Source organism: Ylistrum balloti, unplaced genomic scaffold, assembly GCF_031769215.1.
Source record: "Ylistrum balloti isolate Yb309-2 unplaced genomic scaffold, AGI_CSIRO_Ybal_v1 Utg369758, whole genome shotgun sequence".
Lineage (NCBI taxonomy): Eukaryota > Metazoa > Mollusca > Bivalvia > Pectinida > Pectinidae > Ylistrum > Ylistrum balloti.
In genome coordinates this window covers 2,027,877-2,045,373 of record NW_026781958.1, presented here as the reverse complement: position 1 = coordinate 2,045,373, position 17,497 = coordinate 2,027,877, and the positions used below count along the sequence as shown (strand labels likewise).

The window sequence follows — 17,497 nt, the reverse complement described above, 5'->3', positions numbered from 1 at the left end:
ATTTGTGCATGTGCGTGTTTTTTTCCATACAACTTTTTCCAATAATGGTTATTTTTATATATTATCAACAAAAACTCCCATCTTGGTTGTTTAATATTTTAAACACTCTCCTGGTTCCATTTGCTGTTTTGAAAATCGATTGCGCGCGATGTTCTTACAAAAAATATGTTTTACACATTTTTCCCCCGGAATACAGATTGTACAAAGATTGACAAGAAGTCGCTTTAAACTTTAATTTTCATGGAAACTATAAACAACATTTAAGCTTGAGCTATGCCTATAGAAAAGTCATTGTACAAATTCCATCTAATGGCTAATGCATTAACAGTAAGATGGCGTTCTGACTACGCATGCTACTTAAAAGATGTAGCAGAAAGATGCATTTGAAAAAACCAACAACAGGTGCCAAAGATAGGACACACAGCCCTTTATTATGCAGATTCTAAAATGGTGACTTCAAGTCTGTTTCAATACACATTCAATAGCTAATGCTTTTCTTTAGAAATGAGAATCCTTCGTCTAAATGAATATGGAAGAGTTAACGCTTTGTCACGTGACCAAATTCTCGTTTACAGCACTAAAAATGGTGGGTAATGATGTTTATTTTAATTAAGGTTGTCTATTTTGTTGAGAATCTTGGAATAAAATTGAAGAAAAAAAACTGTGAGCGTTTTATCAAGATCGGGACACCATCATTTGTCCTTGATGTGTGTGGTTAGGTTTTTCTGTCCAAATTTCGAAGATTCAAACACAAGTCTCAATCATTAAACTTCCGATCGCAGAGTAGTAATTCCCAAAATCCGGTTCAATCAATTCATTCTTTTTATCCGCATGATGTTCACAAACCCGCTCCCAGGCACTAACGAACGCCTTTAACTTCCGGTTATAAACTACATTGTCTTTCATAAACACTTTTTATATTTATATTAAGAAGGAAATGACGTACACACCATGTACTGACTGCATGCATGATATAACAGATGGAAAAACTCCCAAATTCGAATCCTTGGTATGAAAGACAATATGTCCAGCTTTAGAAAGATTAATCGAATTCCGGACAAATTACAACTGTATATCCCCTATCAAGTTGCTTCCCGATATACTGCAAACAATAATCATCGTCTTTCAGAAAGTATGGATCACTTCCAAAACACACCGTGGTCTCGAGGACGGAACGAAAAGACAACGTAGTCCTACCTCCAACATGGATAAGAAAAACAGGTGAAAACGGAAACAGATGTCAATTTCATTCCTATTTGTTGGTAGACATCATGCTGACAAATTCTGTAATGTAAACAAAACATATATCATAAACTTATATTTATATCTGTACAGCTATGTCACGGTGTTAAAGGACCAGAAATACGTGTTATATAATTAATGCCACCTAGCACTTGGCCATAATTGTCGATAATTAAACATTTGATTTAAATAAAATGAAATAATAATAATGTTGCATGAAACAAAAAGGGTAAGGACTGTAAAACATTAACACTGAAGTGTCTTGTTTTGGCATTTATGGTCGATATAAATGCCACGGTTTTGAAGGTAACAAAGAGCAGGCACAATTAATTCTGACATGTATATCGAAAATACCTGTAAATGTCATAACACCAAAGTTCAGTGCTTCAATAATATCTCTAAATATATTCTACAGAAGACAAACTAAGGCAGAATTAAGATAATACAACATTTTTTATTTTATATTTCAACTGCTTTCTTTTGTACTAAGTTACTGGTATGGATTTTTATCGCCCTCTGTAGTTAACTATCTCATATCATTATTAAATTCGGACACAAACATCCTTCGATATACCATAGAAAATGATTATCTGACAAGAATAAAAGTGTTACTACCTAAATACATTGATTTCCGATGTCGTTCGAAATTATTGTTTTAATAATTCATTGCAGGAAAACAATAACTTGCAAGTATAATGCATGGAGATTCTTTATTGAATGAGTGTTCACGGAATATCGAGCTTATTAATGATAAATAAGTTCGGGTGTCCTTGTATTCAACACAATGCAGATTCCTTGAACATACTTCTGAAACAATTCTTATTCCATCAATAAAAAAAGCTTGCCTGTTTTAGATTCATGACAAACCAAACCGCTTTTCTGTCGACCGAAAAGTTTCTGAGAAGTCCGATGCCAATCAAACAGCTCCTCGTGTACACTTGTAGAGTGACAAATCATTCAATTTTAGCTGCTGCAGCCTAACAAGCGATATAAGGCCTGTTTTATTGATTTTCGTCACTTGACAATAGTCATTGTTATACATATATCGGCAGTATAAAAGGCATCTGTCTTACAAACGTCTTACACTAAATGTACAGACACGTCTTAAATGTGTATTGCATTTCATAATGTCTTATGTGGACACCAGTTACACCTACATATATGTCTTAACTAATACAGACAGTAATTGCACTCCGTGTTTTAGTCTAGTAGACACATTGTAACTAGATGTCTTAGTTTAATACAGGAACAAGTTAAATAAAATGTCTGAATCTAATACAGATAGAAATTACATTAAATGTTTTTGTCTCATATAGACGCAACGTAACTAGATGCCTTAGCCTAATTCACACAGAAATTACATTAAATGTTTTTGTCTCATATAGACGCAACGTAACTAGATGCCTTAGCCTAATTCACACAGAAATTACATTAAATGTTTTTGTCTCATATAGACGCAACGTAACTAGATGCCTTAGCCTAATTCACACAGAAATTACATTAAATGTTTTTGTCTCATATAGACGCAACGTAACTAGATGCCTTAGCCTAATTCACACAGAAATTACATTAAATGTTTTTGTCTCATATAGACGCAACGTAACTACATGCCTTAGCCTAATTCACACAGAAATTACATTAAATGTTTTAGTCTCATATAGACGCAACGTAACTAGATGCCTTAGCCTAATTCACACAGAAATTACATTAAATGTTTTTGTCTCATATGGACGCAACGTAACTAGATGCCTTAGCCTAATTCACACAGAAATTACATTAAATGTTTTTGTCTCATATAGACGCAACGTAACTAGATGCCTTAGCCTAATTCACACAGAAATTACATTAAATGTTTTTGTCTCATATAGACGCAACGTAACTAGATGCCTTAGCCTAATTCACACAGAAATTACATTAAATGTTTTAGTCTAATATAGATATATCTTAACTGTATGTTTTCGTCTGATACTAAAAGAAATTACTCTAAATGCATTATTCTAATACAGACAAAAAGTACACTAAATGTTTTAGTCTAATATAGACAAAACTTAATTAGGTGTATCAGTCTATTGCAGACAGTAGTTACACTAGCTGCTTAAGTCTAGTATATATACAATGATGTTTTGGTGAAACAAAGGCATAACACTAAATGTCTGTACACAACGTACACTAAATGTCTGTACACAACGTACACTAAATGTCTGTACACAACGTACACTAAATGTCTGTACACAACGTACACTAAATGTCTGTACACAACGTACACTAAATATGTTAGTCTGTACACAATATACACTAAATATGTTAGTCTGTACATAACGTACACTAAATATGTTAGTCTGTACATAACGTACACTAAATATGTTAGTCTGTACACAACGTACACTAAATATGTTAGTCTGTACATAACGTACACTAAATATGTTAGTCTGTACATAACGTACACTAAATATGTTAGTCTGTACACAATGTAGACTAAATATGTTAGTCTGTACATAACGTACACTAAATATGTTAGTCTGTACACAATGTAGACTAAATATGTTAGTCTGTACACAATGTACACTAAATATGTAAGTCTGTGGACAACGTACATTAAGTTTGTAAAGCTGTATGCAACTAAAACTAGATATTTTAGTCCGTACATAAAATACACTAAATGTCTTAATCTTATACGGAAAAAGGTTTTTTAACATTCAAACACAGGAATGTTTTCTATTTTATATATATATTGGCTTATATCAGCACACTAATACTAATTGTCTTTGTCTTTCACGGTCAGACCTTTCAATAAATGGATATATACACTTTCTGCTATAATTTGGAACATTTGATTCCATTTAGACTCAAACTAAAACGAGAAGAGGCATAAAATAAAAATGTTTTCGGGCGAAAAGAAGCAAATCATTGGGTTTTTTTAAGTTGGAGAGGTTAAAAATGAAAGTTTTCAAGATTATCGAATTCCAAAATAACGCCCTTTAAGATCCATTTTTTAATCCAAGTTCCCGATTAAATGCGATTTCAAAGTCACATTTGTTTTATGCTTACCTTCATAATTAACTTGTCCATCACCATCCGTATCTGCTTCCCGAATCATTTCGTCTACTTCTTCGTCTGTTAATTTTTCTCCTAAATTTGTCATCACATGTCTAAGTTCGGCTGCACTGATAAAGCCATTTCCGTCCTTGTCGAACACTTTAAATGCTTCTCGCAACTCTTCCTCAGAATCGTTATCTTTCATTTTCTTTGCCATCATTGTGAGGAATTCTGGGAAATCGATGGTTCCGTTTCCTGTGGGGAAACAACACCGGAGAGAATGTATTCGGAAACTGTCATGACATAACGAATTGGATTAGCATCTGTCTAGAAAATGGATAACCAAGTGCACCAAACAAAAATTGGTCTGGTGTTTTATACCGTAACTCTGGGGAAAACTCATTTCCCGTGAACATGGCTTCTCACAGCCCCGAGTCAAGGAGAATGTGTTTTGTACCTTGAAGCTTATAAAATGTGAATACTTTTCAATCAAAATAACCCAAAAGGGAACTTACCATCAGCATCAACCTCGTTAATCATGTCTTGTAACTCGGCTTCTGTCGGGTTTTGACCGAGTGATCTCATCACTGTCCCCAACTCTTTGGTTGTTATGGTACCGTCGCCATCTTTGTCGAAAAGGCTGAATGCCTCTTTGAACTCTGTTAACAAGAAAATACAATAAAGATCCTAGTAATGTGGATTCGGAATTTAGAGAATATTTTTCCGTTTAGAACGTAAACTCTAGATAGAAATGTATACACTCATCAAACGACTTCTGAATAGTTCGTTTCAGTTATATGTAACCTCTTACAACAAATAACAATAAATAAAATTACGTCATCGATATATCGCCAATCCAAAAGTGCAAACATGGAACCACGTGTTGGCGTTATATTAACATGCAAAGCTTTCAATGTTGATGAAAGAGTTTTTACAATGTGACCGATCTATAAGAAATGAAAATAAACCACGTTTATTTAATCTCTTATTTATTTTACTTTTTACTAATATTCCTGAATCAATATAGTGTACTTTTTCAATTCAACTACAGTTTTTAGCCTGTCATTGTGAAATTAAACATACCCTTACAGAACATTTACGTTGGACGTGAAATACAAGTTTTAAAGGTGCTAATATTTTCTGTACAATCCTTCTTAAATACAGTTCAATACTCCTTTTAAATATTTAATCGCCCCGAATAATAATCTTGTTGACTAAATTTTACAAGTCTGTATAACAACACGTGGCTATAATTTGAATGGGTTATCGTTCCTGAATTACTAATACAACGTATGGCTATTATCACGCTACACCGAACCATTAAACATTAGTATATATACATACATATGTATATTCATCTATCATACTAACCTTACATCGATCGATATTTATAAGTACACAGGAAACAATAAAGAAATAATTACAATAGGCAGATAAAACAGAAAACATTTTTTTCCTACATTAACACACGAAGAATGCTTGTAAAAAATGACTTAGCACAGACGCCACTGGAAGTGTGAATGATACTTATACGTTTAAACTGAGTAACGTTGGCTATGTAATTCCTGTCATGATACTGTAATTTTGCAATCCTTACCTGCAATCTGTTCTTCTGTTAGTTGCTCAGCCTACAAGAAAAATATTCAAATATCATATATATAGTCCGTAAACATTTTTTCTAATATTTTTTCTTCGATAGGCGAGTAATATTTTTTTCGGTTTTTGTATGCAAAATGTAGTTTTCTGATTGTTCGTTGTGTTCGTTTCTTCAGTTTGCAAATCTTTTTCTTTCATTTGTATATAAATATGTATCAGCTTGAAATTAAGAAATATTAATATCAGAGCTTGAATGAAATCTAAACCACATAAGAATATGTGTTATATGACACAACATTGGAAACATGCCTTGTTTGTATCATAACAATACCACACGTCATGGTTGGACAAATACAAAGTACCTCTAAGTCTGGTAGCTAGGAAAAGGACAGGATTAACAAATTAAAGGTTAATCTCCTTTTACAAAGGTAGCCATTTATCATACCACGGTGTAATTCAAGTGGAATAATTGTAATGTGTATGAAACCACAGTTGACAAATAAAGTAGTAAGCAAGATTTGTTTTACATCTTCAATTAAATATCACATAAAAGTTACAAATTTCAAATTAACAAAATTTCAACAAGTCGCGGGTACTAAATTAAACTTTATCTCGAAAGCGTGTTGCACACTTTGTCTTTTAGTCTAAACATTTTTTTTTAAAAACACACACACACACACATATATATATATATATAAATCAGTGTCGCTATTTTCCAGTGATAGGCAGTACGAGAATTAAAGTCCATTTACCTGAATATTTTGGTGTGACATTGGTGTACCAGTCAGCAACTCGTATTTGAAAACAAGTTAGATATCTTTCCTTTATGACACAACACTCAGGGTATGATGATTATTCTCCGAGTGAACATATACTGGGATATATACCAAGTGACTATGTTATCACACAACACTCAGGGTATGATGATTATTCTCCGAGTGAACATATACTGGGATATATACCAAGTGACTATGTCCCTCTAAAATCAAATTCCGCATTGAATCCGTGCTGTGTGTTTTGTGTCGTGTGTGGTGTTAGGCGCGCGTACTACTACACAGTTGTGGCGGGAACTTATTGATCCAGCTTCCGCAACATCCTTATACCCTCGGAATGCCGCAATGTTCAAACCTCACATCGTCTGTGTTCGTTTGTGTTGAAAGAACGGTCTATAGACTAAACTACACAAGGTTTGACCAATAATGGCCTGGTATAGAACACGTGGTCGAACAACAAACAGTATGTTACTGTATTTTAATAGACACTACGTAATGACCTTATATCTCATATATCGATAATTAAAGTTGATTGCTATTGATTAAAATTTCAAAGAAAATCGATCTTTACAATATAGATGTCATCACCTACATCAACATACAATCTAATTCTAATTGCAGTCCACGTGATATCCCCCATAACACATTAACTATAGACCACGTGACCTGCCCAATGACACACTAACTATAGATCACGTGACCTCTCCCATTACAAACTAACTATAGACCTCGTGGTCCGGCCGATAACACACTAACTATAGACCACGTGATCTGTCTCATAATACACAAACTATAGAAATCGTGGTCTGCCCAATAATACTAGTTATAGACCACATGATCTGCCCTATAACACACAAACTATAGACAACCTGATCTACTCGAAAACACACCAACAATAGACCACGTGATCTGCCTGATAACTCGTTAGCTATATACCACGTTGATATGTCCGATATCATACTGACCATAGACCACGTCGTCTGACCGATAACACACTAACTCTAGACCTCGTGATCTCCCTCATAACACACTAACTATAGACCACGTGATCTGCCCCATAACACACAAACTATAGAAATCGTGGTCTGCTAAATAATACTAAATATAGACCACGTGATCTGCCCAATAACACACTAATTATATACCACGTGATCTGTCCCATAACACTCAAACTGTAGAAATCGTGGTCTGCCAAATAACACACTCACTAACTATATACCTCGTGATCTGACCAAATAATACACTAACTATAGATCTCGTGGTCTGCCTCAAAACACACTAACTATAGACCACGTGGTCTGTCCTAAATCACACTAACTATAGACCACGTGGTCTGTCCAATAACACAAACAATTGACCTCGTGGTCTGTTTAATAACACAGACTATAGACCACGAGATCTGCCCTATAACACACAAGCTATAGACCTCGTGGTCTGCCACATAAAACACTGACTATGGACCACGTGATATGTACGATAACACACTAACTATACAGACCACGTGATCAGAACCATACACACTAACTACAGACTTCGTGATCAGTCCAATAACACTAACTATAGACCGCGTGATCTGTGGCATAACACATTGACTATTGACCCCGTCGTCTGACAGATAACACGATAGCTATAGACCACGTGATCTCCCTCCTAACCCACTAATTATAGACCAAGTGATCTGCCCAATAAAACACTAACTATAGACTTCGTGGACTGTCCAATAACACAAATTATAGACCTCGTGGTCAGTCCCATAACACAAACTATAGACCTCGTGGTATGCCCAATTAAATCAATTATAGACCACGTTATCTGCACGATAACATGCTAACTATATACCTCGTAATCTACTCGATAACACACTAACAATACACCACGTAATCTGCCCCATAACACACTGACTATAGACCTCGTGGTCTGCCTGATAACTCACTAGCTATATACCATGTTAATATGACCGATACCACACTAACAATACACCACGTAATCTGCCCCATAACACACTGACTATAGACCTCGTGGTCTGCCTGATAACTCACTAGCTATATACCATGTTAATATGACCGATACCACACTAACTATAGACCTTTTTTTCTAACATAAATCACGAACTGTAAACCATGTCACCTACCCATTTACACATGAGCTATATGTCTCGTGATCTTCCCCATAATCCATTATTTATAAACCACATGATCTGCCTGATAACACACTAACTATAGATCACGTGATCTGCCTGATTACACACTAACTATAGACCTCGTGAATCTGTCCGATACCACACTGACTACAGATCACGTGATCCATCCGATAACACACTAACTATGGACCTCGTGGTCTATCCGATAGCATCATAAATATACATAACCTGATCCACCCGATAACACAATAACAATAGATCACGTGATCTGCCTAATAACACTTTAACGATAGACCACGTGAAATGCTCCATAACACACTGACTATAGATCATGTGACATGCCCGATAACAAACTTAATTTAGAACGAATCATCTGTCAGAAAATACGATAAGTATAGACCACGTGATACGTTATATAACACAACAACAAAAGACCTCGTGCTCTGTCTGGTTACACACTCAAAATAGACCATGTAATCTTCCTAGTAACAAACTAACTTTAGATCACGTGCTCTGCCCGATATTTTACACATACTATAGACCATGTTAACCAACCAAAAACAACCTAACACACTCACAATGACCCTTTCCTTCAACTTTCACATTTGTTACAGATTAAATGGTCTGTTAAATATTATATTAACTTCACAGTACAAGTACTGTCAAATAACACATAACTAAAATAACAGAACACAACGTGATATGACCAATAAAACTATTCATTACATGATCTGACCTCAATTACTTCACAAAACGTGATTTGACTGACGAATGACTATATAATGCGTCGAACAGGTTCTATTTACAACATTCATGGTTACGTTTTTCTACTACTAAACTATATTGAAAGACAGCAATGAACGATAGAAAAAACACCGATGTAGAATACTGGTGTCCGTTCTAGTTTTAAAGTTCTACATCTCCGGTATATATGTACACCGCCGTGTGTTTTCCCGGGAGTGCTCCGTTCGATAAAAAGCAGATAAACATTTTATAGGTATTCATGTGTGTACGTCTATATGTAATAAATATGCGAATGAGCGATGGAGATGAGATGCGCTGGAGACCCACACGTGCTTTGTAGCTTTACGGTCCGTTCCTATAGACTGACCACGGCTAACAGATGACCGGTATGCATGTATATAATTAATGAAAGTCAGGCCTATGTAATTAGTCAGTCAATCCGAACACCTGTCGTCGCTTATCACCATGTCACGTGATTTATGACAATTAGATATGTACATTATGACAATACAAAGCTATGTACTGAATTGATTCTGTCAGGGTGTCATACAGATAAAATCAAAAGTTATTGAGAACGCAACAACGGACATTTTCATACTACATGTGTACGTTCTTAACGTAACACCTGTTCAGGTGAGAAAATACTTATATACACTTACCATTGTCACGGCAGATACTAAAGGTGCGTTCGACAGGTAGGCAAGTCCACTTCTTACTGCCAAGTCCTGAGCTGATTCGACTAACGTACAGGCGCTAGCCACTGCCCATGTCCAACGAAACGAGACCAGAACTAATCCGTGACCTGTTTGGACGTGCTGAGTGTCCGAACACTCTCGAATTAGCTGTACGTAATTCCTGGCCAACCGCCGGACTGAGCAGATCCCCGTACGATACCGAGATAATCCGTTGTAAACAACTCTATGTTTTTATGAAGTAGTTCTATTCTCCAGTTGTTTTCGGAGACAACCGTGATTTCGTAGATCCTGGTATTGATTACGTCGAAGGCTGTTTCCACAAAGCCAGTCGAAAGGCGTCTACACTTGGCTCGGCAAATGTATCTGTTAATTTTATTGTTCTTCCAACGATTTACCCCTCGGCCTTGTTAGTAAGGCAATCGGAAGCTCTGAAGCCAAATTTCATTTTCCCGTATTCCCATTGCGATTTTTTCTCTCTCCAGGACGTATACATTTAGAAAATGACATTACCTGTAAAAAATAATACACATGATAACAGCAAATCAATGATGATTTAATTAATTGTCCACAGCAGTCAGTTCAAGGGTTGGATCAAACAAAGACATATACACTACTGCACGAGGCATGGATTGTTGCACGAACATCCAGGTATCTTAGGAAAATGGAATTTTAAAAAAAAATCAATATGCGAGGTATTACTTTGTCCTAATCGGATGATTTTATTCAATATTGACCACCGAACAACGGTGTTTGTATTTACTACGTGTAGTGAGCTAACAACACCAGTTCCACCTAAATTCTAAATAAATGGAGAAAATATCACACAGAAAGCAAGAACGGGTCGATTTAGATACACCGCACGTCAAAAACATCAAAGAAACGCATTACAAAAACACATACATGTTACAATACTATTTCTCGTCAGAACAATGATCCAGTGGGATCTGCCATTAGCAGCTGTGTAATGCACGACATTTGAAAGATTCAAGGCACATATTCCTTAGAAAGCCATGGAAGACCTCACACGAAAACAAAAGCAGGATATCCATTTTTGCCTTAGAAAGACCTCTCTTCTTTGAATCTTCGCATTCCTCTTCACGCTCTAAACCCTTTCCATATTTCATCCACGTACTCGTCAAACTGTGGTGAATGGGTTAAAATCATTAAGACAGCACACGATAACTGACTAACCAACATCCAAGTAACATTCACATTATATTCACATTATATAAAATGACAAATAAAGATTCGAGAACACCATATATAAACAACATTTGTCAATCACCAAATACAGTAACACAAAGAAAAAAATAACCAACAGTCTTCAAATTCACATAAAACTTTTATCAATCTCAACGACCTCGGCAAAATAGAAGCCAGCCACTAGCACCCACGTACACATCAGGGTCTAAGCAACAATTCGGCGACGTCGAAAACCGCCCAAACAACAGAGTCGAAGTCCATTGTCGCCGCCTGAAGGGAATTCCTTGTTGGTTTCTCGCGTAGTTTTTGTTCTATGCGGACACAGTCCTCCATTTACAAGCAACTGTTTAAACAACACAAACATCGTTAATAGTTTTCCAAATTCAACAACTATTACTTCAATACTTTGAAAAACATTCAAACATTACAACATTTATCAAAACAAAAACAACTTAATTTCAACTCCGAACGATAGCAAAGCCAAAACAACTTCTTTACACCACATATCAACACAACACGACCAGCCGTCATACCGACCTAGATAACACAAACCAACATCAACACAACACGACCAGCCGTCATACCGACATAGATAACACAAACGAACATCAACACAACACGACCAACCATTATACCGACAAAGATTACACAAACCAACACCAGCACAACACGACCAACCGTCATACTGACATAGATAACACAAACCAACACCAGTACAACACGACCAACCGTCATACCGACAAAGATAACAAAAAACAACATCAGTACAACACGACCAACCGTCATACCGATAAAGCTAACACAAACCAACACCAGTACAACACACGTCGATACAATACGACCAACCATCATACCAACATAGATATCACAAACCAACATCAGCACAACCCACGTCAATACAACACGACCAACCGTCATACCGGCATAGATCACACAAACCAACATCAATACAACACGACAAACCGTCATACCGACAAAGCTATCACAAACCAACACCAGTACAACACACGTCAACACAACACGACCAACCATCATACCAACATAGATAACACAAACCAACATCAATACAACACGACCAACCTTCATACCAACATAGATAACACAAACCAACACCAATACAACACGACCAACCGTAATACCGACAAAGATAACACAAAACAACATCAGTACAACACGACCAACCGTCATTCGACAAAGCTATCACAAACCAACACCAGTACAACACACGTCAACACAAGAAGACCAACAATCATACCGACAAAAATAACACAAAACAACATCAGTACAACACGACCAACCGTCATACCGACAAAGCTAACACAAACCAACACCAGTACAACACGACCAACCGTCATACCGACATAAATAACACAAACCAACATCAGTACAACACGACTAACCATCGTACCGACAATGATAACCCAAACCAACACCAGTACAAGACACGTCAATACAACACGACCAACCATCATACCAACATAGGTAACACAAACCAACATCAGTACAACACGACCAACGTCATACCGACACAGATAACACGAACCAACTCCAGTACAACACACGTCAACACAACAAGACCAACCATCATACCGACATAGATAACACAAACCAACACCAGTACAACACACGTCAGTACAACACGACCAACCGTCACACCGACAAAGATAACACAAACCAACATGAATACAACACGACCAACCGTCATACCGACATAGATAACACAAACCAACACCAGTACAACACGACCAACCGTCATACCGACATAGATAACACAAACCAACACCGGTACAACACACGTCAGTATAACACGACCAACCATCATAACGATACATATAACACAAACCAGCATCGGTAAAACACGACCAACCGTTATACCGACGTAGATAACACAAACCAACACCAGTACAACACGACCAACCGTCAAACCGACATAAATAACACCAACCAACACCAGTACAACACGACCAACCATCATACCGACAATGATAACCCAAACCAACACGAGTACAAGACACGTCAATACAACACGACCAACCGTCTTACCGACAAAATATAACACACATCAACACCAGTACAACACGACCAACGTCATACCGACACAGATAACACAAACCAACTCCAGTACAACACACGTCAACACAACAAGACCAACCATCATACCGACATAGATAACACAAACCAACATCAGTACAACACGACCAACCGTCATACCGACATAGATAACACAACCCAACACCAGTACAACACGACCAACCGTCATACCGACATAGATAACACAAACCAACACCAGTACAAAACACGTCAACACAACACGACAAACTATCATTTCAACATAGATAACACAAACCAACATCAGCACAACAGGACCAACCGTCATACCGACAACGCTAACACAAACTAATACCAGTACAACACGACCAACCGTCATACCGACAAAGATAACACAAAACAACATCAATTCAACACGACAAACCGTCATACTGACATAGATAACACAAACCAACATCAATACAACACGACCAACCTTCATACCAACATAAATAACACAACACAACATCACTACAACACGACCAACCGTCATACCGACAAAGATAACACAAACCAACACTAGTACAACACACGTCAACACAACACGACCAACCATCATACCAACATAGATAACACAAACCAACATCAGCACAACCCACGTCAATACAACACGACCAACCGTCATACCGACATAGATAACACAAACCAACATCAATACAACACGACCAACCTTCATACCAACATAGATAACACAAACCAACACCAATACAACACGACCAACCGTCATACCGACAAAGATAACACAAAACAACATCAGTACAACACGACCAACCGTCATTCGACAAAGCTATCACAAACCAACACCAGTACAACACACGTCAACACAACACGACCAACCATCATACCGACATAGATAACACAAACCAACACCAGTACAACACACGTCAACACAACACGACCAACCATCATACCGACATAGATAACACAAACCAACACCAGTACAACACACGTCAACACAACAAGACCAACCATCATACCGACAAAAATAACACAAAACAACATCAGTACAACACGACCAACCGTCATACCGACAAAGCTAACACAAACCAACACCAGTACAACACAACCAACGTCATACCGACATAGATAATACAAAGAAACACCAGTACAACACGACCAAAGTCATACCGACATAGATAACACAAACCAACATCAGTACAACACGACCAACCGTCATATCGACATAGATACAACAAATCAACACCAGTACAACACGACCAACCGTCATAACGACACAGATAACACAAATCAACAGCAGTACAACACACGTCAGTACAACACGACCAACCGTCATACCGACATAAATAACACAAACCAACATCAGTACAACACGACCAACCGTCATACCGACAAAGATAACACAAAACAACATCAGTACAACAGGACCAACCGTCATACCGACAAAGCTAACACAAGACAACATCAGTACAACACGACCAACCGTCATACCGGCAAAGCTAACACAAACCAACACCAGTACAACACGACCAACCGTCATACAAAGATAGATAACACAAACCAACATCAGTAAAACACGACCAACCATCATACCGACAAAGATAACATAACACAACATCACTACAACACGACCAACCGTCATACCGACAAAGATAACACAAACCAACACCAGTACAACACACGTCAACACAACACGACCAACCATCATACCAACATAGATAACACAAACCAACATCAGCACAACCCACGTCAATACAACACGACCAACCGTCATACCGACATAGATAACACAAACCAACATCAATACAACACGACCAACCTTCATACCAACATAGATAACACAAACCAACACCAATACAACACGACCAACCGTCATACCGACAAAGATAACACAAAACAACATCAGTACAACACGACCAACCGTCATTCGACAAAGCTATCACAAACCAACACCAGTACAACACACGTCAACACAACACGACCAACCATCATACCGACATAGATAACACAAACCAACACCAGTACAACACACGTCAACACAACAAGACCAACCATCATACCGACAAAAATAACACAAAACAACATCAATACAACACGACCAACCGTCATACCGACAAAGTTAACACAAACCAACACCAGTACAACACAACCAACGTCATACCGACATAGATAATACAAAGCAACACCAGTACAACACGACCAAAGTCATACCGACATAGATAACACAAACCAACATCAGTACAACACGACCAACCGTCATATCGACATAGATACAACAAATCAACACCAGTACAACACGACCAACCGTCATAACGACACAGATAACACAAATCAACACCAGTACAACACACGTCAGTACAACACGACCAACCACCATACCGACAAAGATAACACAAACCAATACCAGTACAACACGACCAACCGTCATATCGACATAAATAACACAAACCAACATCAGTACAACACGACTAACCATCATACCGACACAGATAACACGAACCCACTCCAGTACAACACACGTCAACACAACAAGACCAACCATCATACCGACATAGATAACACAAACCAACATCAGTACAACACGACCAACCGTCATACCGACATAGATAACACGAACCAACACCAGTACAACACACGTCAGTACAACACGACCAACCGTCACACCGACAAAGATAACACAAAACAACATGAATACAACACGACCAACCGTCATACCGACAAAGATAACACAAACCAACACCAGTACAACACACGTCAACACAACACGACCAACCATCATACCAACATAGATAACAAAAACCAACATCAGCACAACCCACGTCAATACAACACGACCAACCGTCATACCAACATAGATAACACAAACCAACACCAGTAAAACACGACCAACCATCATACCGACATAGATAACACAAACCAACATCAGTACAACACGACCAACCGTCATATCGACATAGATACAACAAATCAACACCAGTACAACACGACCAACCGTCATAACGACACAGATAACACAAATCAACAGCAGTACAACACACGTCAGTACAACACGACCAACCACCATACCGACAAAGATAACACAAACCAACACCAGTACAACACGACCAACCGTCATACCGACATAAATAACACAAACCAACATCAGTACAACACGACCAACCGTCATACCGACAAAGATAACACAAACCAACATCAGTACAACACGACCAACCGTCATACCGACAAAGATAACACAAAACAACATCAGTACAACAGGACTAACCGTCATACCGACAAAGCTAACACAAGACAACATCAGTACAACACGACCAACCGTCATACCGACAAAGCTAACACAAACCAACACCAGTACAACACGACCAACCGTCATACAAAGATAGATAACACAAACCAACATCAGTAAAACACGACCAACCATCATACCGACAAAGATAACACAACACAACATCACTACAACACGACCAACCGTCATACCGACAAAGATAACACAAACCAACACCAGTACAACACACGTCAACACAACACGACCAACCATCATACCAACATAGATAACACAAACCAACATCAGCACAACCCACGTCAATACAACACGACCAACCGTCATACCGACATAGATAACATACACCAACATCAATACAACACGACAAACCGTCATACCAACATAGATAACACAAACCAACACCAGTAAAACACGATCAACCATCATACCGACATAGATAACACAATACAACATCAGTACAACACGACCAACCGTCATACCGACAAAGATAACACAAACCAACACTAGTACAACACACGTCAACACAACACGACCAACCATCATACCAACATAGATAACACAAACCAACATCAGCACAACCCACGTCAATACAACACGACCAACCGTCATACCGACATAGATAACACAAACCAACATCAATACAACACGACCAACCGTCATACCGACAAAGCTAACACAAGACAACATCAGTACAACACGACCAACCGTCATACCGACAAAGCTAACACAAACCAACACCAGT

General features: G+C 37.9%; 2 protein-coding genes across 3 annotated transcripts in view; one reads left to right on the top strand and one right to left on the bottom strand.

Annotated features, from left to right (window-relative positions):
• LOC132543492 (uncharacterized) overlaps positions 1-17,497 on the top strand; it is a 172,206-nt gene that overhangs the window by 15,927 nt on the left and 138,782 nt on the right. The gene's annotated exons all lie outside the window — the stretch shown is intronic.
• Positions 441-10,209, bottom strand: LOC132543497 (calmodulin-A-like). 2 transcript variants are annotated; one of them, XM_060207006.1, is made up of 5 exons: positions 10,191-10,209; positions 5,876-5,906; positions 4,794-4,937; positions 4,291-4,533; positions 441-1,284 (listed from the first exon to the last, which is right to left on the bottom strand). In XM_060207006.1, exons 1-5 carry the CDS (start codon positions 10,191-10,193, stop codon positions 1,253-1,255), a joined length of 453 nt encoding a protein of 150 aa, XP_060062989.1. In that variant the 5' UTR covers positions 10,194-10,209; the 3' UTR covers positions 441-1,252. The 2 variants fall into 2 exon arrangements, with proteins under 2 accessions (XP_060062989.1, XP_060062988.1); XM_060207005.1 differs by lacking the exon at positions 10,191-10,209 and adding an exon at positions 6,627-6,676.